Source organism: Eriocheir sinensis, chromosome 40 (genome assembly GCF_024679095.1).
Source record: "Eriocheir sinensis breed Jianghai 21 chromosome 40, ASM2467909v1, whole genome shotgun sequence".
Taxonomy (NCBI): domain Eukaryota; kingdom Metazoa; phylum Arthropoda; class Malacostraca; order Decapoda; family Varunidae; genus Eriocheir; species Eriocheir sinensis.
In genome coordinates this window covers 8,436,064-8,460,450 of record NC_066548.1, presented here as the reverse complement: position 1 = coordinate 8,460,450, position 24,387 = coordinate 8,436,064, and the positions used below count along the sequence as shown (strand labels likewise).

Here is a 24,387-nt window from a genome sequence, read left to right as displayed (position 1 = left end):
CTGCGTGACTGGTTCAGCAGTCACGACTCTCTAATAAATGGTCAGTCCCGTGGAGTCAAGGAGACTATTGCATAGAGTCTCCTTGGTTGTGTCATGTAGGTAGAAGCCACTGGCAGAGGGACTAAGCTATAGATATAAATCGACTTGGCAGTCGATCACGTATACGTGAGGGCCAATACGATAGATAAAGCAACAATAGGTTAAATAAATTCACGGATAGTGAAATTAGGCGGAGTACGGTTTACAGAAGCTGACTTGTATAAGACTACAGGCCTCTTGCAGATTCCTTAATTATATGCTCTTATATATTCTCCACTATATGCGTGTTATGCACCTATACAGGTGCCCTGCGCATCATTAATCAGATCCAGAGCTATATATATGACGGTCGTTTGGCCGTGTGTGCATACAAAACTTGCAAAGCCACCAGCTAAACTGATATATAACTTATTATAAGATCAGTTTCAGGCGCTGTTGAAATTAAGCTCAGACACGCGATCGTAGCTATATATCTATATATAAGCCCCCCGGAAGTTTTTCACTTAGAAGAGCTTGTGGAGGCTTAACAGAAGAGAAATATGCGTAGAAAGAAAAATATTGAAAACAAAACCTTGTGACTGCTTTAACTGTATCATTTTTGCGAGTGTGACGATCCACACGTCCCCGAGTTCGTCTCTGAATGGCCGCCGCAGCACTTTACGGTATCGGTACTGAGACGTGTGGGTCCGATACCAGTGCCAGTTCCACTAGGCAGGCACCGATACTATCGGTACCAGTACCGGTACCCGCCCCGCCGCCGCTGGCCACATTCCGCCCGCCAGGCCCGGAGGAGGCAGAGCCGCGGCGCCCTGACAGGCTGCGGGTGACCCTGGCCCTGCCCTGCCCCGCCCCCGGCCCGCGCCCCGGCGTTCGATGGTAGCCCCCTACGTGGCGAGGTAGTGGTCGGTGCATGACACGCCGCCGTCATGCCCGTGGTGCTGGACAGACTGCCCCTGCCCAACCTGACGTGGTACACGGGCCTCAGCGTGCTGCTGCTGGCCTGCTCCGTGTACTACGCGGGCGTGCAGGTCGCCCTCAACCCCCACTGGAAGGAGCGGCTGCTGGAGAGGAGCCATGGCAGGGACGAGGAGGTGTCCCTGTACCACGTCAGCGAGGCCCCCGGGGGGGAGGGGCGCCACATGACCCCTTACCTCATCCCGGAGGTCATCAGCTTCATGTTCCACGAGCCGCTCTGCATCTGGGTGAGTCCTCTGAATGCTACAATGCACTTAACTAATCTGGACAATTATTTAGAAAACCAGCCTCCACATTACGAAAATTTATGGTAAATCTGAATGTCATCCTCTTTCTGATTTTCCCTTCACCTATAAACTTGTGGACCTGAGGAAATACATTTTTTCTGATGGGGGGGAAGCACATGATACTGTTGTAGGGACCTGCAGCCACCGCACACTAGACTGACCCAGTAGCCCCGCCCCCCTCCCCGGTCAAGGGTCCTGATGGGCGGGATGAAGGGAGCTTGGTGTTAGACGTCAGTGTTATCCTGAAGGGAGGGGGCGGGGCTTCTGGACCAGTTTAGTGTGTAGTGCCACGGCGACTAGCCTGATGGGCGAGCCTCCCATAACTCCCTCTGCCAGGGGGGTACCTCTGGCCGACTGGTTAAGGAGTGGCTCTCCCGTCTCGCTGGTTGCGGGTTCGATCCCCAGCGCCGGCAAAACCTTTCCTTGTCTGGATTACTTTCTCGAGTGTTTCGTTACACGCTGTGGTCGTATTGGAGCATAGTCAAGAGTAAATTCTGGCATTTCAAGTATATAACTTAGGAAACATTCCTAAAGCAGGGAAACTTCCTGCCCTCAACCATAGCACTTGTCATGCCTTATTTTCATGAAGCGAAAGAACCTCACCTTTAATTAACCTAACAGATCTTAACCTGTCGCCTTAAAAATTGTAACCGATTGCCGCAGAAATGGTTACCCATCACTGCTGAAGTAGTAAACTAACGCTGATAAAATATCAACCTATCAACTCTTAATTTAGCTTTACAAATCTTAGAAATTAGTAATTTATGCCAATTTTTTTATCAACGTGAAAATTAATGGATTAGAGTCTACCAGGAAAAATAGTCAACTATTAGAGCAGGGGTTCACAAACCAGGGGTCAGGACCCCAAGTGGGGTCGGAATGCTCATTATGTGGGGTCATAAAGAGGTCATGGGGTCGGTGGGGTCGCTGAGGTACCCCCAAGGCCTGGGGGTATGAAATGTCCAAGCAGGGATTACGAATAACAAGTCAAATAATAAATACCGTAATAATTGCTTCAAGCACCCTTACACGAGCCACGACTGACCGTTGAATCCCCCCTCTCCCTCAATCCCTTACAAACAAACCACTATATCATCCATCGTCAGAGTTTGTCTTCAAAAGACATGTCTCCGAACTTCGCTGATGTGATGCAGGTAGTCATTTCTACTGTCAGTTATGTGAAGGCTAGGGACCTGAATTCTCGCATGTTCAAACAGTTGTGCATCACTGAAAATTCCAATCACCACACACTGCTAATGCACACTGTTATCAGGTGGCTGTCACGAGGAAAAACCTTGGAAAAGGTTTTCCTTCTTTGCTGTGAACTGGCTACATTCTTGCAAGATCAGGGGCACAAGAATGCTTGTTATTTTCGTGATCCATACTTTCATGCTCGCCTTGCACTTTTTTGACGTTTTTGAGTACATTAATAAGCTCAACACTGAACTTCAAGGAAAAGAGAAATGGGTGTTTGATCTTCAGGGTGCAATAAAGACTTTTGTCAGCAAGCTGCAGATACTACAAGAAGAAGCTGAAGCTGATAGTTACTCTCATTTCCATCACTACTTGGAATTTACAGCTACAAAGGATATTGATTTTGATGAAGTACTGGATCTCGCAGAAGAGAAACTGGTTTTACTTAATTATTTGCAGAATCTGCGAGGGAATATGAATGCTAGATTCCCAAAGTTGCTAACCGAGTCTTTTGATTTTGTGCAGTTTCCATTCAAAACTGATGCAAAGCAGTGTGGTTCTATTGCACTTGAAATGACAGAATTACAAACTGACAATGAAGCTAGAGTGGAAATTTGATGTGTATAAGGACATAGGAAAGTTTTGGATATATAGTATAGCAAATAGGCATTCAGCTGTAAAAAATCGAGCCTTGCAGGTTCTTGTACAATTTGGAACCTCTTATGTTTGTGAGGCAGCATTCTCAACAATGGTGTTAATTAAAAATGACTATCATACCCGTATGACTGCCATCAACTTGGAAAATTGTATGGTGTGTTACCTAACATCATACACCCCCAGATACAGAAAATTGATCAAATAGTCCAAATAGTAGACTAATCATAATATCAGACAGCCTGGAGGTGTAGTATGATATTTGCAATACAGCTGTTATAACAGAGTAGCATGTTATGTAGTGTTAAAATAGTATCACCAGTTTGTAATTGCCAGATTTGAGAATTTTGTTTTGATTACCTTTCTTTTGTAAGTAAAATCTAAATATGTTTTATGTGTTAATTTCTCCTTTACATAAATGCCATCATATGACCAAAAAATCACACTAGTGCTGTAAATGTAGAAGTATACAAACACTTGGGATATATATATATATATATATATATATATATATATATATATATATATATATATATATATATATATATATATATATATATATATATATATATATATATATATATATATATATATAGACACACACACACACACACACACACACACACACACACTTGGGGTCGCACTGAACAGTTGAAAGTACTGAATGGGGTCGTGCTAGGAAAAGGTTGGGAACCCCTGTACTAGAGTGAGATGGGTGTGATTCTGAAGTAATACTGTGCCTCCGTCAGGCCCAAGCACCTTGCACTGGCCAAATTAATCTTAGAAAAGGTGGACATTCCAAGTTCCGTGTTAGTAAAGCAGCTGTACTGTGCCATCCAGTCTGGCGACGTGAAGGGGATGGAAATGCAATACCTCTCATTTGCTTCTCTGAAAGTTCCTGATGCACAATACTACAGTATTTCATTCAAATAATTCAAGTAATTTTACATGAAAATATTACATAGAAAAAAAGCATTGCTTACCACCTTTATTTCTTGCAAAACCAAGCCACTGAAGGAAGAACCTAGTCACTCCAGTTGCTTCTTGCCACTTTTATCAGGCTGAAAGAGATGTTAGTAAAATCAAGCTACAATGGTATGAGATCCCTGCTGATGAATGTGCTAAACACAATTTTTTACTGTGCCAGCTTCATTTTTGATGAAAACAAATGTTGACAAGTAATACAGTAATACTCGGAACACCAATCATTTTTGCAAGAGTTGCCGATGTTGATTATTTTATTCTGAACACGCGCCCATAATTACTGCAAGAGCCTTCCTGTAGAAGTCAGTATTTTGACTAAGGAAATATCTGCTGGCCTGATGTAGTCTATAGGTGCCCTCAGTCAGCATTCTGAAAAAAAGTAAGCATCATCAGCTGCTCTTGTCTGACGAATGTGTGGAAATATTGTTGTCCAAAATATGTTTGAATATTTTTATATAAAATTAAGCTATTTGAAACTTGTGCTTGTTCAATACAGTAGCATAAGTTGCATAGCACTGCAAGCCTCATTTTACTCACTGTTGTATGAACTTGATAGAAAAATGTCAAGAAGCAGCCAGAGTTTTTTTAGATCAGTGACAATGAATAGTTTATTAGTAAGGTAAAGGTTGGTGCTTATGTTATAGATGTGTGTGGCTGCAGTGCTCATCTCTTACCCTTTTAACCTGTGGTAGGAAAGAACCAATTGCCCTGGGAGTGGTAGATTAATTTTGGCCACCACAGGACTACTTGGATTTGCAAGTTTCCTTGTTTTAGGGATATTTTATAAAATTGACTAGATATTTTCTCCATTTCCTTGTATTGTTTTTTACATTTTACAAAATATTAATATGCTATTCTCATATCCCAGGTCCTCAAGTTTGTAGGTGACAGAAAAGGATATTAGAAGGAAATGGATGGAAGAATTATTATTCTGCTTATATCTATTGTGGGTTGAATATGAGATCCATAATAATTAATGAACTAATGTTGGATAGTAACCTAGTTCAAACCCTTGAATTGAAGCTTTGACATTGAAACACAGCAACTGGATTCCACAGTCGTAATTTCTTTCCTTTATATCATAACCTCTGGAGCTCCACTTGTTACTCACCTCCACCCTAAAATCCTATCCTTTTATAACTGTCCTCATCTTCTGGTGTCCTTGAGGTCTCCTCCCTTCCAAGAGGTTTCTGTTCAGTCCTCGTTTATGTTCCACCCTCCACATTAGATGACAAGACTCACTCTGTATCACCTTTGGTGCTTAAACCAAGGGAAGTGTGATGATACCATGATTTATGAATGTAAACTCCCTAAAATGTGTGTATGAAATATTTATCGTGAAATATGTGTATAGACATGAGTGATGAGTCAGTATTGCAGACTTAAGTAATTGATCGATACATACTTTATATTAGTTGGTTGAATGGAGTGAGTATTTTTAACTAATGGCACTGTGATTGAGGAGGGGAGACTGTAGGAGAAAGAGAGTGGTTGGCAGGGATCATCTGACTGAGGGTACTTTAAAATTGCCATGGAAAATAAATGTTAGAGTGAATATTGGTATTTGTTAAGTGAGTGAAAGGTAATAAAATTTAATGTTCATCAAAGCAAATTTTTTGTTGCTTGAATGTTTGAGAAGCAGAGATCACCTGTTTTAATGAATGATTGTTCCTCTTACAGACCCTGATTAACATGGCTTACTGTGTCCTCATTCTGTTGGGCACTCTGGTCCAGCGTCTGGTCTTTGGTGAGCTGCGAGTCTCTGAGCAGCAGCACATCAAGGACAAGTTCTGGAATTTTGTATTTTACAAGTTTATCTTCGTCTTTGGCGTCATGAATGTTCAAGCCATGGATGAAGTTGTCTTATGGTGTTCTTGGTTTAGTGTCTTGGGTTTCCTGCATCTCCTTGCCCAGCTTTGCAGAGATCGTTTTGAATATGTGAGTTGTCACTGAATTTCCATTGTTTTGCATTCAGCGTATTTTAATTCTTACAATGTGATAACCAATTAACAATTTTATTTATCTTATTTCAGCTCATATATTCTTACTGAATGAAAATATATATTCATAAGTTCCATTTTTAAAATTGGAAAGAGGAATAAAATATAAGTTTATTTGTCACATTTAATATTGATATTCTCTAACAGTATTTCATTACTACTGGAGATATATTTATGAAAGTGCCATCAGTCCCACATTTATATAATACTTAATTGATTACAAAAAAATAGTCAACATTCTTTCCTAATACAATTTATTTCTAAGACTGTAGGGCTGGTAACCTGTTGTGCCATCATAATTATAGTAGTGTTAATTATTTAATGTAATTGCAGAATTTATTTCTTGATGTGAATTAAATATGAATTTGATATTTCACAAATAGTATCATATTCACTTGCTCATGATTTGCATCATAAATTATTGTCATGCCTTTGAATGACGTGAGTTATATGATTCTGTATAAATGTGGCTCAAATGATAAAACTCAGCCAACCTTTGGACAAGTCTTTTCATAGAAAATGATATTGTACAAATAAGTAAAAAATGAAACTATATAACAGTGAATCTTTATCAATTGGTTATTTAATAGAATGAGCATAATTAAAATGTAAAATCAGGAATTTAATTTTTCTACAACAGTTCTGTGTACTTAAACCATTCTCCCACTTTCCTCCCCACAACAATCCAGTTGTCCTTCTCAGCCACCACCCCGCGCAGGACACACATTCGCCTCCTGGGCCTGCTCAGCATCATCCTCACAATTGCCACATTCTGTCTCCTCATCTGTGTTGTGGTTGGTTGTCATTCTGGCATAAATACTTTTGCCTTCATGGTGGCCGAGGCAAGTCTCAGTTGGTTTGAAAACTTGAATTTTTTGCAATGTAAAAAGGAAATGAAATCATTGTTAAGGGAAAAATAAGGGGAAGTTTTTCCAAAAACTGAGATCATAACATTATATGTACAACTTCAAGTTGTTAGTGTTAGATTGTTGCTGATGGTGACATGTTTTTTGCAGTGTATACTCCTGATAGTTCGAACCCTGTATGTGATCACCCGCTACTGTATCTACCTCTGGGATGTCACACACGAAGGACTGTGGGACAAGCGTGGTGAGAAGCACATGAAAGAGAAAGGCTTTGCTAGCTATCATGAAATGGGATCATTTAAAAGATAAAAAGTTTAACTTTTATTAAGAATACTTAATTTTGAAACTGTTAGCTTGTATGCATGTAAAAGGATGTAAGTTAGGGGCTGTCAGCTTTGAATGAATATTAGAGAAAACATTTGATAACTAAATTGCTAATTCCAAATGTTACCCCTTCAGGACGGTATGTGTATTTTACCGGGCTGGTCTTTGAGTTAAGTGAGTTGGTGATTGATATGGTCCACCACATTCACATGCTAGTATGGGGCAACATGTTCCTCACTATGGCATCACTGGTTATATGCATGCAGTTACGACTCCTCTTCTACCAGCTTCAGCACAAAATCAAGTCTCACCGTAATTACCTCCGTGTGCTCCAGCTTACGAATATGTGAGTATCTTCATGATCGTATTATTATCTGCCCTCTTCCTAGGTAATACAATAGCTAAGGAGAAATGCTTTGTTCAGACTGTCTAATGGGCAAACTATGCATTGGTTTCCATTCTGAAAAAAAAGTGAGTTATTTGTAATAGTCATTCAGCATGACTGAGATCATTTGAGATCATTTAGGGGAGAAGAATAGGGTCTTCCTCATAATAGGAAATAGACTTGGGAGGTATTGGGACTTGATAGAATAACATTATTAAAAAACTTTTTTTCATGAGTAGGCCTAGTGGAGATCAAAGAACTAACAAAATGTGTCGAAGGAAATACTTTAACTACAGGGTAGCATGGTGAGACATCCCTGGAAGATTGTTGGAACTGTAATTATTTACTGCATTCAGAATGACATCTTTGGACATCTGGACTCCTCTTGTCAATCTTTTGGTTTTATGGACAAATTGTATTTAGAATAATGTGTCATTTTATATTTCAATCCTTCAGGTACCCTGAGGTGAGTGGTGCAGACATCTTGGCTGAGGACAGTACATGTGCCATCTGCTGGGAGCACCAGGAGAGTGGCCGGTGCCTCCCTTGCTCCCACGTCTTTCATGCATCCTGTCTCCTGGCCTGGCTGCACCAGGACCTGTCATGCCCAACATGTAGGCACAAACTACATAAACCTGAATCGGTGAGTTTTATCCAATTAACTTTAATATCATTCCTATCGTCTGATATGATTTTTTCTTACTGGAAAATCTAATCATCATTGTCTGTAAAGGGCAAAAGGATTGACATGATGACATGATTATGCAATGGGTATATTATGCATGTAAAATATTTGGTCAACAGAATTCATGTGACTAGAGAAATTTGTTTAGCACTTTATCTAGATGTGTATATCAAGATGGCAAGAATTTGAAGAATTCTTGTTTCCATCTATCTATCTATTTTTATCTGAAAACCTTTCCTCACGTGAGAACTTTCCCTTGGGGGTGGCCTCGACAGATCTCCAACTTTCCCTGTCCTTGCACTACCTCTGATCTTTTACTTCTTTTCCTGTCAGCTCTCTCCAATGTTCATCCACTCTATTGGTTCAGTAAGCTGTTGGTTTCCCAATGATATCATTCACTTCAATCTTGATCTTGCAGTCTTCACAAAGTTATCCTCATTCATTCCTATCACATGCCCAAAACCATCTTCGAGTACCACTTCACCCATTGAACTACTCTGCTATTTACTTTGTTCCTACACCCATACAAAAACTTTCATCTTCATCCTCATTATTTTTCCATTGACACACTACATGGTCCTTGTACAGCTCATTTCGCCCCTGTCCACCCAGCAGTGAATGGATACCAGGTAGTAATATGGGGTTGTGTCCCATCTCCTGGGATCTGTTCCCTTCTATAATTCCTTCCCCTTTTGACTCTCTCCGGCATATGACCACAGATGTTGCGCCGACTAAACGAAACTTTCCAACTTTCCTACAGCTCATTTCTGCTTTGAGTATTCGTAATTGCTGTACTACATTTCCCATCCATGTCTCTCATGTACGTAACAGAATTGGGAGGATAATGCTATTTCTCTTATCCTTCTTCACCCCCATGCCTGCACTTCTTCTTCTCATACCTATCCAGCACACTTATTGCTTGTCAGCCCTACACTGTTTCCATTTTAGATGATTATCAGAAGCAAAAAAAAAATAAAAGTTCATCCAACAGAATGAGTCTGGGTCATTGCTGGATGGCTTGCTGCCTGCTGGGGAGGAGGGCGGCCTTGGGCAGGACAACAGCGTCTCTGATGTCACACATGGAGCAGGGGGGACCTTTCCTTCTCCTGCTGCACCAGAAGGTTCCGGCACTCCAGGCTGGCGCTATGTCTCCTGGCTGCCCAGTTTCAGCGTTGAGCAGAGCCACACACAGCTTCCCCGGCATCAACAAGCCAGTGCACAACCGTCATCAACATCACAGTTGGACAGCCTTGCTAGACAGGTCTTGAAATTAATCTTGACTTGGTTGATTTATTTTACATATTTCCTCTATTTACTTTTGCCTATATTTTCCTTCTCACTGGCCTCAGCAACAAAATGAAAAAAAAATAACAGAAAACAAAATATATTTCAGGTACAGCAAATGTTTCCTGATGTGTCTTATTCGCATATTTTGGAGGACTTACGACACACCCACTCCTTAGAGGTCACAGTTGACAACATTTTGGAGCAGCGATTAGTTAGTCCACCTCCAATGTTCACCTCTCACAACAGCCCCAGGTATGTTGAGTCCTCTTGGTATTGATGGGATGTCCCCATCAGCAGTTTTCACTACATTATGGTATAATACTGCTTAAATTTTCACATTTTCTTTTAGACTTTTCAAGGAATAGTTTTAATATTATAAAGTGGCAGGTAATGTGAGGTAACTATTGATTAACCCATAAGCTGTGACTCATCCTCATTGGGCCATTCATGAGTGAGTGACTTACACCTACACACAGCCAGGACCTACTTCTCAGTGTTGGTATGATTGCAGACCAACCTGTCAACCCCTACCCACCATCTCATGAATCAGTCACTGGGAAAAAAAATAAATAAATAAAAACTTTCAACAATAACATTAGATAAGCAAAAAATGGACCTCAAACTCCCAGGTTAGGTGAGTATGTGGGTCTCATCTTATTTTTTAGTGTACTGGTCATGATCATGATTTTCTCTTAAATGATTATTATTTCATATATCTAGGATATATTATCCTACATTTATTTAAATGCAATATATTTTGCCTATCTTGTTGGGAAGACTACAAGCCCTCAATACTTTCTGCTGCCCACTCATGTCATGCCCAGAGAAGTGACTCTATTCCATCTTTGGCAAGGAATGGACTGCTGGGCAAATTTGGGCCAGTTTTGCCAGGGTTGATATACATCCTAGGCAAAACTGCCCAGCCCAGCGAGTTATTAGCTTAACCTTTTCACTACAGCCGGGCGAAAACAATGCCCAGCCCTGTATTTGGTCTGGATGGCATCATTAGAAAGAGGAAGTCTTAATAGTGAGAACAAAGTCTGCTACATTTGCTCATCCATTGTAGGTTAAGAGTAAGAAGTGTGTGAATACAGGCTATTTTTGGTGTTTTACGCTTGAGGGCCGGTCCTAGCATCAACAAGATTACCACCCCTGCCGGTCCCGGAGGGGTTAAGTGACCAAAGGGATGTAAAATATAATCTTCACTAAGGCAGATTTTTTTGGTTGTGTGAATATTCGTTAAAGAAGGATAACTTGTATATGGAAGAAAGGTTAATTTTAGGCACCTGTATATATGCACAAGTTTTACTTTGTTGGAATTATTTCAGCCTGTAAACACTCATCTTCCATTACTCTTTTAGTAAGCAAGTTTATTTATCATTTTTCAATCATCCTTTAATTTTCAGTTCCTTATACGATGAGACAACAGAAGAGACAGATAATGTTCCTCAGACCAATACAGACGAGGATATTAATGAAGAAGAGGAACACTTTCAAGATGCCCTGTCACTCCCACAGAAAAAATCATATTCCCCTTTGATCCCAGAGTTATCTATGAAGAGCAGCAGCAGTGGTTGTGAAGACTCCAGTGACACAGACTCAGAGGGGTAAGGCTGCATATTCATAATAATTTTTAAAGGTATTTTATCACCTATTGCAACATTTCTTCAAGTAATGTATGAAACTACCAACCCTTTGATTAAATATAAACAGCCGTTTGCACACCTTCAATGCATGAACACTTACTGAGGAATGAAAAGCTAAACGGGAGTGTTCAGGATGGAAATGTCAAACATGTGTTCACGATACATTGCCCATTTCTCTGATCTTGATTTTTTTTTGTTCGTCTGTTTCTTGAGGCATCTTTATTCTCTACCATAATTCTGAAGCAAAGAGGATTGTGAAGCTGGTAATGATCCTTTGGTTTTATAGGTTCTTGCTCTGCAAGTTTGTAGAAAATACAAATATACATAATGAATGAGTATGATATATTTGATGGTTTAACAGAAATTGGTCGCCTGTTGGATCTGTTGGAACTGGTGGACGGTTCAGCAAGTCTCCAAGAGAAAGAGAGCAGATGCTGGCTCAGCGGAAAACGGCACTCCTGTCTCAAGCCCGCCGACGGTTTGTCTCTCAGTCCAGAGGTGATCCTGGTGACGGGGAAGGAGCGGCCCTCCATGAGGAGGGAAGCTCAGACTCCTCCCACACAAGTAAGGCCTCGGTTTAGGAGTCTGTGTGTGTGAAGTCAAAAAGCTCTTCTGTTAGTTTCTCAGGTGTTACTGTGGTGAAATTTGGGTGTTGATATAAAATTTGACATTTAAATTTGGTTTTGATAGTTTGCTGTATTATTATTATTTATGTTATTATTATTATTATTATTATTATTATTATTATTATTATTATTATTATTATTACCATTATTATTATTGTTATTATTATTATTATTAAATATACTATATATTTTTTTCTACCTTCATTGGGTATAATAGGACACTGATCCAAAGGTGAATTAAACATATAGTTTAGTTAGTCTTGCTGAATCTGTATGATGCACAGTAAATTAGAGAAGTTGCATTATGTATATTTGATTATAAAACACAGTGCCAAAAACATATTGTGGTGATATATAAATTTAAGAAGTGATTTTGAGGTATAAATATTTATATGATCGAATTTATACTGATATTTCATCTAGGATACTTGACATGTATGATGTACCTTAGTGATGTGCAAGAAATTTGTGTAAAGCTTATTCCAGAAAGTGTGGGATGGATACAAGGATTGGGAGTAACAAGGGTCTTTTGAGTCCTGTTCCCTTTAGGAGGAGGGAATGTATATTCACTGGTGTTTGTTCATACAGATGCACATTTTCCATAATATATGAATTGTGAATTTGGGCAGATATTAAGTCTTGAACATATAGTGGCTTAAAGTGAATAAATCTTTATAAGGAAGCCTCTGAGGTGGCCTTCAATTTGTTTGTTTGAACTTTGTGGTTACACACATTTTGATTGCTTTCACGTGTGTAGAATAGGTTATGTTGCATTGTCTTACATGTTTTCCCTTTTTTTATATGCATGAGCAATTTAGATTATGAAATCTTTCCTTGTTGGGTAAGGAGTTATATTTCACTCTATAGTATGTAACCAAAATGATTTGAAACATTATTTTTGTATTTCTATTATGATAATAATAATAATGATTATTATTATTATTATTATTTTTATCAATATTATTATTGTTGTATATTATCAAGACCCACAATACCTGTTTGGTATATGTGATTTTTGAGGATGATATACTCTTCACATCATTGCATTTTGCCCCCCATAAGATGCAGAGTGTAAGTTAGGTTTGGATGAAAGTGCTGCTAGTCTTTAAGGTAAGATACAAAGTGATTTTTAAGGGTGTTAATGTTGGAGAAATGCATCTTATAGGCTGCAAAATACATTGTTAGTCTTACAGCTAATAATGTCTAGAACTGTTTTAATCAGTTTTAATCTAAATATTGCATGTAGTACATTGTGATAGGACTTCTACTTGTGATGATGATATAGTAAGCCTTGCTATGTGAGAAATTAGTGCTTCATTCTGTAAGCTGTTCCTTCCAATCACTCCTGTAGATGGAGAGACATCTGAAAAGTTAAGAAGTCGGAGGGGCAACAGATCGTGAATTAATTTTTGTGTATGGACAGCAAATGTTCATGTAACGAAAAAAAACATTGTTAACAGGCATGCTGTGACATGAGGATCTCAGACTCTTTGATTCTCAAGGATATGTGTGGGGGAATGCCTTAGGTGGTAAAGAAAATATATAGGCATGAAAGTTGCAAGGGATGTTCATATTCACTCAGAGTAAGAGGAGTTAGTTGACAATCAAGTGATGAGAGGAAGAAAGGCTGCATAATGGTGGATGGAATGATACACTTTCTCACTATTCCCTGCCTAGCCTTCTAATCAGCTGTTGAACTTGGTGTGATCTGTTCTCTTATGAAACTTCCTTAATTTTTGAAAGCCTTTATTATTTTGGTTATTTTCCCTAAAAAATTTATGACATGCACAACATTTTACCTTTTTTTTTCTCCATGGAATCTAATGAGATGCGCTTTTATTCTAAGCTGACTTTATTGAGATTTTGCAAGCCAATCAGAAGAGCATACTAGGTTTGGTGAATTGGATGGATCTATGTGCTAAAAGATTATTGGCATAATCTATAAGCAATGGTGTAAAGAAAGATTTTGACAGTAATGGACTTGGGCTTAGCACCAGGTCCCTTCAATTAAACTTGCAGGCACAATGGGTTAACACATTGAAAATAGAAGAAAAAAAATATGTATCATCATGCTCTGTTAATGATTTATTTATATTTTTATACAACAATCCCTTTCCCACTTGTGGTGAGTGATGGTAAACTCAAGTGGAAGAAAATGTTTTATAAGAGGGGATTACAAGTCCTCCATTGTCATCTCTTGCAGTGTCTCCTCTATAAAAGTCTTAGTTGTTGAGTACTCTTAAGCTAATGTCCATATGTGGAACATGGAAGATAGAGTTTGAGGTAGTACATCATTGTCAGAATTTGATATATAACAATTAAAGTATGACAATACACACACACACACACACACACACCACACACACAAAAAAAAAATATATATATATAAATACAAATATAAATATCACAAAAGAAAGAACGGAGTGTGTTTTGGTCCAGGATAATTAGTCACTTGTAAAACAGCAAGTTAATCTACAAATGTCAGGGATCTACTGTATATGGGTGTGGCCATTGTAACCTCTTCTACTTCTTGCCTCGTGATAATGTTTCTTTCAAGTATTATGATTGCGACTGCTTCCAGTAAAGGGTCGCTTACAAGAGATGGTGTGGGGGTGTTGTGTGGGATGCAGTTTTAGCTGAGCACAGCTAATCCATTGTCCAGCTGGGCCAGTTGGTCAGTCACCCCCTCCCCCCACGAGCGGTATTTGCCATAATGTGCTCTAGTGAATGTAGTCCTACAATGTGTTGAACAAAACATTCGCAGGAGGCAAGAGGAAACAGAAATGGTGACACTGGTTACACTTGTATTGCTGCTACATCTTGCCTGCCATAATGTTTACAAAATACAGGTACTCCCTTAGCTTTTCCCCATGTATCAACTCCCCAACTCATTTGGCTTACTCTGTCATCTTGGCACTTGTAACCTCAGCAAAGAAACATAATGTTTATTGCTGGGTACATTGGAGACATTGGTGTGGAACCGGCAATCTGACATGCGTGGATAGGTGCAGTCAGCACTGTGACCCGAGTCATTTCAGTACCATATTTGCCAGCATTGAAGACCCACCCCATTTTTAGGGGCTATATTTTGAAAAGAAAATAAGTAAACAACACATAATACAATAAACAGTAAATAGATAATGAATTTAAACCTAAACTTGATAATAGAAGATTTGCAGACCGGACCCCACAAGTGTAGCTCACTTCCTATACATCACAATTATGTAAACACACACACACACACACACACACACACACACACACACACACACTAAAGAAGAAATTACCACCGGTAACACAAGAGGACATAGTAAAAAAATTGAGGAAGGGAAGATGCTTGAGAGGCATAAAAAAATATAGCTTCCCGCAAAGAAATATAGAGGTTTGGAACAGACTGAGTGAGGATGTAATATCAGCGAGGAGTGTGCAAAGCTTTAAGGAAAAGTTGGATAAATATAGATACGGAGACGGGACCACACGAGCATAAAGCCCTGTAAAACTACAACTAGGTAAATACACACACACCGCTCCAATAGCTCAATGGTAAAGCTCTGTGCTGTCACACCTGGCAGGCGGAGGTTAGAGCCCCTCTCAGACCGGGATTTTTCTGCTAACAAGAAGGGGTTACTGTCCCCCCTTGAGTGGGGTGTGTGGTGTGTGAAGGTCCCGGTAGTACCCAGAGATTGACTTCAATGAGCCTTGCTCTTGTTGGGAGGTTACTTGCTGGCGATGACGAGTCCAGCTTGTGATCAGGTCGTGGTAAATTAAACACACACACATACACACATTCATGCATATACACATTGGTGTGCATTCATGATTAGCTTTTCTTTAAAGATATTGTGCATCAAAGACATGATGAACACGTCTTATCTTCTGATGAGGAAGAAAACCCAAGTGTTCTGTTTTCCATTATAATTTTCTTTGTGTGTAGTTTGGTTATACAAAAATGTTCAGCTACTTTAGGAGAGGGATATTTTTCACTCAAGTGGCTCATATATATCATAATGATATGCACCAGGTAGGAAGACAGGTGCTCATACAATAGGAAGTACATTCCTTTAGGGTTATGTAGCAATACACTTGATGGTCCCAATCACCAGAAAACAAAAAAAATAGATTAACTACATTCCTTTGGGGTTATGCTGCAAACACTTGATACTCATAGTCACCAGAAAAAAAAGAAATATATATATATATATATATATATATATATATATATATATATATATATATATATATATATATATATATATATATATATATATATATATATATATATATATATATATATATATATATATATATATATATATATATATATATATATATATATATATATATATATATATATATATATATATATATATATATATATATATATATATATATATATATATATATATATATATATATATATATATATATTGGAGTTTGTTTCATAAACAATTTCAACAGAACAAATTGTATCTCCATTACATTGACTGGTACTGTAATATGTCTGAGGCTGCATAATTCATCTTCATAAAAGTGTCCAGAGTTATTAGACCTAATAAAGAATTAGGAGAGAATAAGTTGTATTTGAGAATTATTACAATGGAACAAGTCTCTGAGAGACCTGTTTTAACTAATTATAAAGGTCTAATGTATTAGAATCTGAAGTAGTTTTTCTGTCAGCCAAGTATCAGTCTCTATTTAGGTTTGTGTATCAGTAACAGGTCCAAGCCATTTATCATTGTAATAATGTAACTGGTATCAAGTAGGTTATTTGAGGTATGAAGAGAGTGATGTGGGTCATAGACACTGGTCTTAAGTAGGTTGTTTGCCTCCAATACTTGAGGCATGAAGAAAAGGGATGCTGGTCATAGACACAAATTGCATAGCTTTGCAGGTGATGGTAGTGAAGAGTAACTTATATTTATGTTTTCAGTGGAAACAAGTACAGTAGGATTTTGGTAATAACATCTAATTGGTGCCTGAAAGACAGTTATTTACAAAAACATTTTTTGTGTAACATTGATATACATTATAGAACCAGGGTGAAAGTCTGAATACATCATCAGGATGGCTGCACAAGCTCTTTCCATGTTAATCCCAGATGCTTCCTTTCATAAAAAAAAAATAAAAAATAAAAAAAACCAGTTATTAAAAAAATCTAAATCTTATCATAGAAGCTTGGTATATATTTTGACTTGCTGTTGTTATCCAAAACATTACTTTAGATATTGTTATTGGTAAGATCCTACTGTATGTTTCTTGAGATATTCTTTTCATGTTTTTTTTAAATATCGCTACAGTGTTGATAAAGTGTATAAGTATTCATGAAAAATGTTTTTGTGTCAAGTGCAGGGTATTCACTTGTATTTTTGCCAGATACTTGCAAATTCATATACTGAATCTAATTTTATCATAGGCTAACTGAAATATACAAGAGTTATGTTCCTATGGCTTGTTTCTTTTCAGATAATACAACATCAAACTTCTAAATGAAGACCCAAAACACTTGTAACATCAAACATTGAAATAAATGTGAGCTTTACATATATATAAAATTGATTGGTATAAAAACATGCTATTAAAAAACCTGAAGTATAAGTAAACCAAGGACACACATCGCTGGCGGCAGTGACTAAGCGTCTGCCATTTTCTTTTTATTTCTCCAGGAGCTGAAAATTATAATACAACTGGGAATGATTTACTAATGCTTGTTTCTGTCTATAAGAGTATAGTAACAATTCTTGACAACTGGAACATGAGTACAACCAGGTGGTCAGCTAGAGCATGTAGACAATGGATACTGTGTGCAGCAGCGCTGAAGCATCCAACATTTTGGTTGTTGATTCTGGGCATCCAAACATAGCAGTCCTCCATACAGTGGAGAATAGGTACTCCCTTTTATTCAGATTTAAATATAGTCTGCTAATGTATACTCTTACATGCAATCTCACAGCATATATACATAGAACTGGCAACTGGAGAGCATGCATCACAAAGTGTTGAGGACTGATATGTACATATAACTGAATGTATTGCCTGAGGAACGTGCAAATAATGAGGAATCCCAGGATATTGTTTGGCACATTTAATTCCTAAGGATACAATATCTTGAAAGCAATAAGCAAAGCATGTGGAAGGTGCATCATCCATTTTTATCTTCATTTCTTACTTGTATTCAAATTAATGGACTAGCTAAAGTTAACATTTGTAAATTAGTACATATGTATTTTTCTGTGTGTGTGTGTGTGTGTGTGTGTATAAAAGTGTGAGCATACTCAGCTGTGCATGGTTGAGTGTATACATGCATGTGCTTCTTTGAGATGTGTCCCCAAGTAACTCAGCAGAATGGGTTTGAATTAACATCACATTAGCTTAGAATGAAGTGCTTAGTTTATTTTACTTTTGCTGTTCTCTACTATTATAAAATCAACCATACAAGTCTAGTCAGTTATTGTTATGATTTTCAAGTGTCCTCTACAGGGCTGGAGAACTAATGATGAAAAGGGAGACTGTTCATGATAGGCTCAATCTTTGATTTGCTTTAAAAAGATATATCAGTTCATGAACTTTCTTTATTCAGATGATATTTTTAACGAAAATTTCACTAGAAATGCTTTTTACATTTTCCTCAAATACATTAAAGCAAAGTGTTCTAACTAATATTCTAAATAATCTTCCTCACTGCACACCTCATACCACACCACTCCGTGACAACTGCATTCATTATATTCATATTCTAGATTTGTACTTTGTTTTACTTGTTGCAGAGATAGGATCTCTAGATTGAGAGCGTAAAATTGTGAAGTTCAGTTGTGAAGAATGTTTCCATTCCATCAGCTAATCAACAGTGTCCTCTTGTATACACACTCCAAAAAGTATCGTTACACAGCACAACACAAACCGACACCAAGGACGGATCTATTGATAACAGGCTACTATGTTGGTGTCTCAGTGTTTGGAGCGGTGCACCTGCCTGAAGCAAGGGGGCAGCACTCATGAATGAAATAATAGGATTTGAGCTACCACAGTAATGCTGCATGAAACACAGGCAGAACCCTATTTGAGCAAGTACTAGTAATTTGATCTGTGTTGTAGCACTATAATATTGTCGTGTTTGCATAATGAAATTGTGCTTTCACACTTCACACACAAGTCGTGTAGCTTGTGTGCTTACCATGGTGAATGAGACGAACAAGTTGTGTGTTATGTTGACCTCACTACTGACCAAATCATTTGACACTCCATAAATGATCAGTCACTCAGGACTTGGATAACAGAGTGAATCCCACTGACTGATCGCCACATATGCTTCCACTGACCCTAGGAAGTTACCTAAGATTACCCTTAATGATAGATTTATAGTAGAATTATAGACTTGATTTATCAGCTAAATGGGAAGATAACGTTGAGCTTGGTTTCACTGGTATAGCATATAATGCTCGTGTCACAGTATTCATTTGTCTCGAAACAATCATGAAATGCATCCAACAAGATTAATTCTCTAATAATTGTTGTTGAGTCATTATCCCAGCGTGGTAGATTAATTAAATTCTTCTATCTAAATCTATTTTCTTTTAAGTATCTATTTCTATCTATATCTATCTATCTATATCTATGTCTAGCTAAAGATAGACTAAAGATAGTCTTTCTAAATATAGATAGGTAGATATTAGCTATATTCAATACTTCTCCCATGCATGTTTCTGCTGGGTCCTATTTGCCACCCCGCACACAGACATGCTTACCAACCCTGCCGAGACTACCAGGTTTTTCAGTGGGAAACTCGTCGAACCCAACTGTAACGATACTTTTTTGAGTGTGTACCTGCACAACTTTTTTTTTCCTGTTTAGCCTATGGTGCTGGTTGGCTTTCTTGGTGGACTTCGGTGGTCAGCCCCAGCCTGTTATGGCACAGGCAAGTGTTTTATAGTGGTGCCATCTTGTTTAGCTCATGCTGTCCCAGAGCTCATTCTTGATGCTCTTTAGAGTTAATCTAGAGTCCAGGTTGATGGTTGGTCATCAGGACAACATGTGGGTAATCTAAGGCCAGATTTAGGGTTCTTACATACATGCATACATACAGGTTGAGTATCCCTTACTTGGAATGCTCGAGATCAGCAGTGTTCCAGATTTGGGGGGTTCTGAATTTTTGGTATACAGTGGTACCTCAGTTTTCACATGACTGGTTCCAGAGATGTGTGTGAGCTGTGAAAATGTGAGAGATCCAATGCAGTATATCCTACTGAAATGCATGTGGATTCAATTAATCAGTCTTAGGCCACCAAAACTGATTCCTGAAATGTTTTTTACCCCAAAATATAAGACAATAAAGCAATAAAATTAAGTCATTGATATCATTTCTGAATGAAATTTTTTAATTAAAGCACAGAGAAAAAAGATCATTACCTTCATGTAATGGAGTTTACTGCCATAAGTGGATGTTGCAGAGATGGGAAGTATGGAGAAGGAAGGTTACTGTTTGGAAAGGAGTCACCTTCCATGAGAACATAAAATAGTTTAGGTTCTGGTGTGTTTTGGTCTTTCTTTTACTGATGCTACAGGAATGAGGAAGTACTATGCAGATTTTTTTTCTTTTTCTCTTATGAATGCACACTTTTCTAGTCCTTCAATAAGTCTATTCCATATTTTCACCATGTTTCTGGCCACCTTTTTTGCTGTAGCAACAATGTCATCTTCATTGTGATTATATTACCTTCATGATCACCTTGATTCAGAACCATTGCAGCTATTTCACCATCTGTTATTGAATGAACAACTGGAGTGTCGATATAGATGTAAAGAATTTCTGCAATATCCTCTTCATCGGTTACTGTTGGACTTGGAATGTGTATTTTTTTGCTTATGCAATGAGATGATATTTTTTCTCCCTCGACATGCCAATTCCCTCACACTTCATATTGTCCATCATCATTGCTCAAAATAGTCACAGGCCAGAAGTTGTGCCAGGCATGTGCAATGGTGTCTTTAGTTACACGATTCCATGCATTGGCAGCTGCATATCTGCCAGCCTTCACACCAATGCCTCTGTTCACTGCTGGCTACATGGTATTCAAGAAATTATGTTTATGTTTGCTCTTTATTGAAAGGGATGCCCTGATCACATGGTTAAATTAATGGGGTCACACTGGAGGAAAGTACATGGCATAATTATTGTGGATGATTAAAAAATAAAAACAAGCTCAGAGGATGAGCAAAACAATTGTCAAGGAGTAACAAAATTTTGCACTTGACATTCAAACTGACTTCCTTGCAGTGTGCATGAGGTGCTGTGTGTATGTGAACCCAAACAGAGAAGCTGTCCCTGGTGATTCATACTCCTATTTTAGCATAGGATTACACCAGAAAGGTATTCACATCTTTAAAACAGTGTGGAAGCAAGTTCTTACATACCACAGCAAGTTTACCCTTAATTTTTCATTGTGCAATGGATTTCTCGTTTTGTTAAATTGTCCAGAATTTTCAGGATGGAACTTCAATAATTTGTCCTGGTTCCTTAGGTCCTAGTTAGTGGATGTTCCAATAACACATTCCTCAGCTATATGCTTCACACTCACCCTGCTGTCAAGTTTTCTTAAAATTTTACTTTCTGGAATAGATAAACGTATATGCTTACTGTTTTTCTTTTCACTTTTACCCATAGTAGTATCTGCAGGCCTTGGCTATATATTTTGAACAATATCTTCACCAAAAAGCACAAAACATTTAGTAATGCACAAATGTGTAGCCATGACTATTCCTGACAACAGGCTGGCACCAGCTCAATGGAAATGTGGAAGTTCTGTTTGCATCACATTGTGCCCACTCAAACTTATGAATTTTGGAGGTTTCGGGAATTTAGAATTTTTGATAAAGATATCTTAGTGTGTGTGTGTGTGTGTGTGTGTGTGTGTATATATATATATATATATATATATATATATATATATATATATATATATATATATATATATATATATATATATATATATATATATATATATATATATTAATCATGTATCAGATATCCGCATCCGCATTTGCGATGAAGTAAATATCCGCATCCGTATCCGCATCTGCACCACACACAATGAGGATGTGACGGATATGCTTTAAACATTACAGAGTCGCAGACTCAGTGCAGATCGAGTGTTTGCGAAGTTGAAGAAAATTAAGTAATGCATAGGCTATTTACTTAATTATCTACTAAAATTACACCTTGTATTAATTAATTTCCTTTCAAATATACCCACCCTAATGTGTCGAAAGTTTTACGGAAGAGTAGAAGGAGGGAGATAATTTTACATAGTGACTATGTAGTATGTATGTTTCATGTAAATTTGTAAAAGTATGTATGTCTTTACTGTGTAATAGTACCGTATGTGGTACATATATGCAATATTGCGTAGGCATGAATGGATGCAGCCTGCCTGGCAAGGAGAGAGAGAGAGAGAGAGAGAGAGAGAGAGATTGTGTGGCTGACAGAGGTGGGCACCTGTTAATTTTTTGTTAGTCTGCAATCCACAATTCCGTAACTTTGTTGGGTATTCCGGTAATCCCTAATCCGCAAATCTCCCTCCTTCTTCGGTCAGCAATCGCAAATATATTTTTTAGTCCACTAATGAAGTCCGCAACAGTCTGCTAACAGCAAAATACAAAATCCTCCCTCTGGCATAGCCACTTCCCCTTCAAGAGGTGCATGTTTCCATTGACAAACACCTACTTTTCAATGTTATCATGAGTAAGGGATGACCTCTTGGGCCTGAGGACGTCAGAGCACAAGCTGAACAATCTCTCCACAGCTGCAAAGGAGGGGACAAGGGTGATGAACTTAAGTGAAATCCGGGACGTTTTAATAAAATAAAAAAAACATTTTCCGCGACACTGCATGAAATCCGGGATATTTCCGAGACAATTTTATTTCTTGGGCGAATCATTAAAATCCGGGACGTCTGGCCATCCTAACTTAAAAGTTTCTCCACACTTTCAAGAATATTCTTGAAGTTCCCGGAAATTTCACTGTTGGCGGTTTTTTAAAGTTTGCGTTAGTAGACTATAATTTTGGCATTCCGCTAACTGCAAATCCGCGATCTTTATTTTTCCCTAACGCTATTCCGCAATTTTTTTGTTAGTCCACTATTGTCAGATTAGCCATTAGCGACTTAAATTGCAGAATTCCCACCTTTGCACTGGCTGAGGATGTGTGTGTGTCGTGTGACGGTGTGTGTATGTATGTATTTGTGTTTGTAATTAATATATACATGCATTATGCATGTCTGTGTAATGTGTATGTAGACTGCCTTAAGGTGGTGTCACACTGGCCATTTTCCTCTAACTGTTGTGGCTACTGGCAACACCCGTACGCCCATCCGGGAGCGAGTTGTCGGTTGTCCGTAAGCTGGTGTCACACTGGGACTTTTTCTTCCCACCGCGTTGGCGGCAGCTTGGGCAACCAGCAAGTTTTCCAGGTCTGCGTCACACACATAAGGGGAAATTAGAAGGGTGTGGGGGGGAGGGGCAGAAGGGAGAGTTAGGTCATGTCATGACACACACACACACAGAAAGGGAAATGAGAAGGGTGGAGGGAGGGAGGGGCAGAAGGGAGAGTCAGGTCATATCCTGATCTGACACTCCTTTCTGCCTCATCCTCCCCACATCCTTCTCATTTCACCTTCTGTGTGTGTGTGTGTGACAAGTCAGGACATGACCTAACCTGAGTCAGGTCATGTTTTGACCAAAGCCCTGATCTGACTCTCCTTTCTGCCTCATCCTCCCCACATCCTTCTCATTTCACCTTCTGTGTGTGTGACAGGTATGGACATGACTTGACCTGAGTCAGGTCATGTCCTGACCTGAGTCTCCTTTCTGACCCTCCCTCCCCACACCCTTCTCCTTTCTCCTTGTTTGCAAGATGGCGCCACTATAAAAACACCCCCCGCAGAAGAACGGGGCTGCCACCATCATCCCCCCACCTGAAAGCCTGGGCTGGCCCATCAGCACCACCACCCCAAGAAGATGCGCACCAAGCAAACAACAAAAAAAAAAAAAAAAATCCTCTCTATTTCACCTTTCACGAGAGGGGCTCATAACCAGGGTGAAGCTACACACCTCCTCTCGAGTCGGGGGCTCGCGTTGTATTGAGGCTGCGCCAAGTTGAACCAAACGCAACAGGGAGGAGGCTGTGGGAAGTTCAAACACGTTTAACGTGTTAATAAGTCTCTCTCTCTCTCTCTCTCTCTCTCTCTCTCTCTCTCTCTCTTGCCATAGCCACAATGTTTGGAGGAAAACATCCAGTGTGATACTACCTTTTAAGGTAGTGTGTGTGACACCAATGATAAGTAGACGTGATCCATACATGTCAAAGCAGCGTGAAACTCAGGGTGATAATGCGCGAAAGTCGGGATGGTAAGAATTTAGTACTAACTGCGAAACTCGAGGATC

General features: G+C 38.7%; 1 protein-coding gene and 1 long non-coding RNA gene across 4 annotated transcripts; one reads left to right on the top strand and one right to left on the bottom strand.

Annotated features, from left to right (window-relative positions):
- The first annotated feature begins 584 nt into the window (after positions 1-584).
- Positions 585-15,224, top strand: LOC127009318 (E3 ubiquitin-protein ligase AMFR-like). 3 transcript variants are annotated; one of them, XM_050882271.1, is made up of 10 exons: positions 585-1,241; positions 5,814-6,071; positions 6,823-6,975; positions 7,150-7,243; positions 7,459-7,669; positions 8,165-8,351; positions 9,385-9,654; positions 9,787-9,932; positions 10,157-10,314; positions 11,087-11,235. In XM_050882271.1, the coding sequence occupies exons 1-9, from the start codon at positions 966-968 to the stop codon at positions 10,251-10,253; spliced, it is 1,692 nt and encodes a 563-aa protein (XP_050738228.1). In that variant the 5' UTR covers positions 585-965; the 3' UTR covers positions 10,254-10,314; positions 11,087-11,235. The 3 variants fall into 3 exon arrangements, with proteins under 3 accessions (XP_050738228.1, XP_050738229.1, XP_050738227.1); XM_050882272.1 differs by having other exon boundaries at positions 591-1,241; positions 10,192-10,314; XM_050882270.1 differs by lacking the exon at positions 10,157-10,314 and adding an exon at positions 11,688-15,224 and having other exon boundaries at positions 596-1,241; positions 11,087-11,287.
- LOC127009319 (uncharacterized) lies at positions 12,018-23,864 on the bottom strand. Its single transcript, XR_007761844.1, has 2 exons — positions 23,741-23,864; positions 12,018-23,617 (listed from the first exon to the last, which is right to left on the bottom strand). It is a non-coding gene; the product is annotated as an uncharacterized LOC127009319 (long non-coding RNA).
- Positions 23,865-24,387: the final 523 nt, after the last annotated feature.

Excerpts from the sequence above, each read along its gene's own strand:
- LOC127009318 (XM_050882270.1), top strand. The coding sequence starts at position 966 with ATGCCCGTGGTGCTGGACAGACTGCCCCTGCCCAACCTGACGTGGTAC. Across the intron at positions 7,244-7,458 it reads AGGACTGTGGGACAAGCGTG|GACGGTATGTGTATTTTACC; the intron begins GTGAGAAGCACA and ends TTACCCCTTCAG. Across the intron at positions 8,352-9,384 it reads AACTACATAAACCTGAATCG|AATGAGTCTGGGTCATTGCT; the intron begins GTGAGTTTTATC and ends TTCATCCAACAG.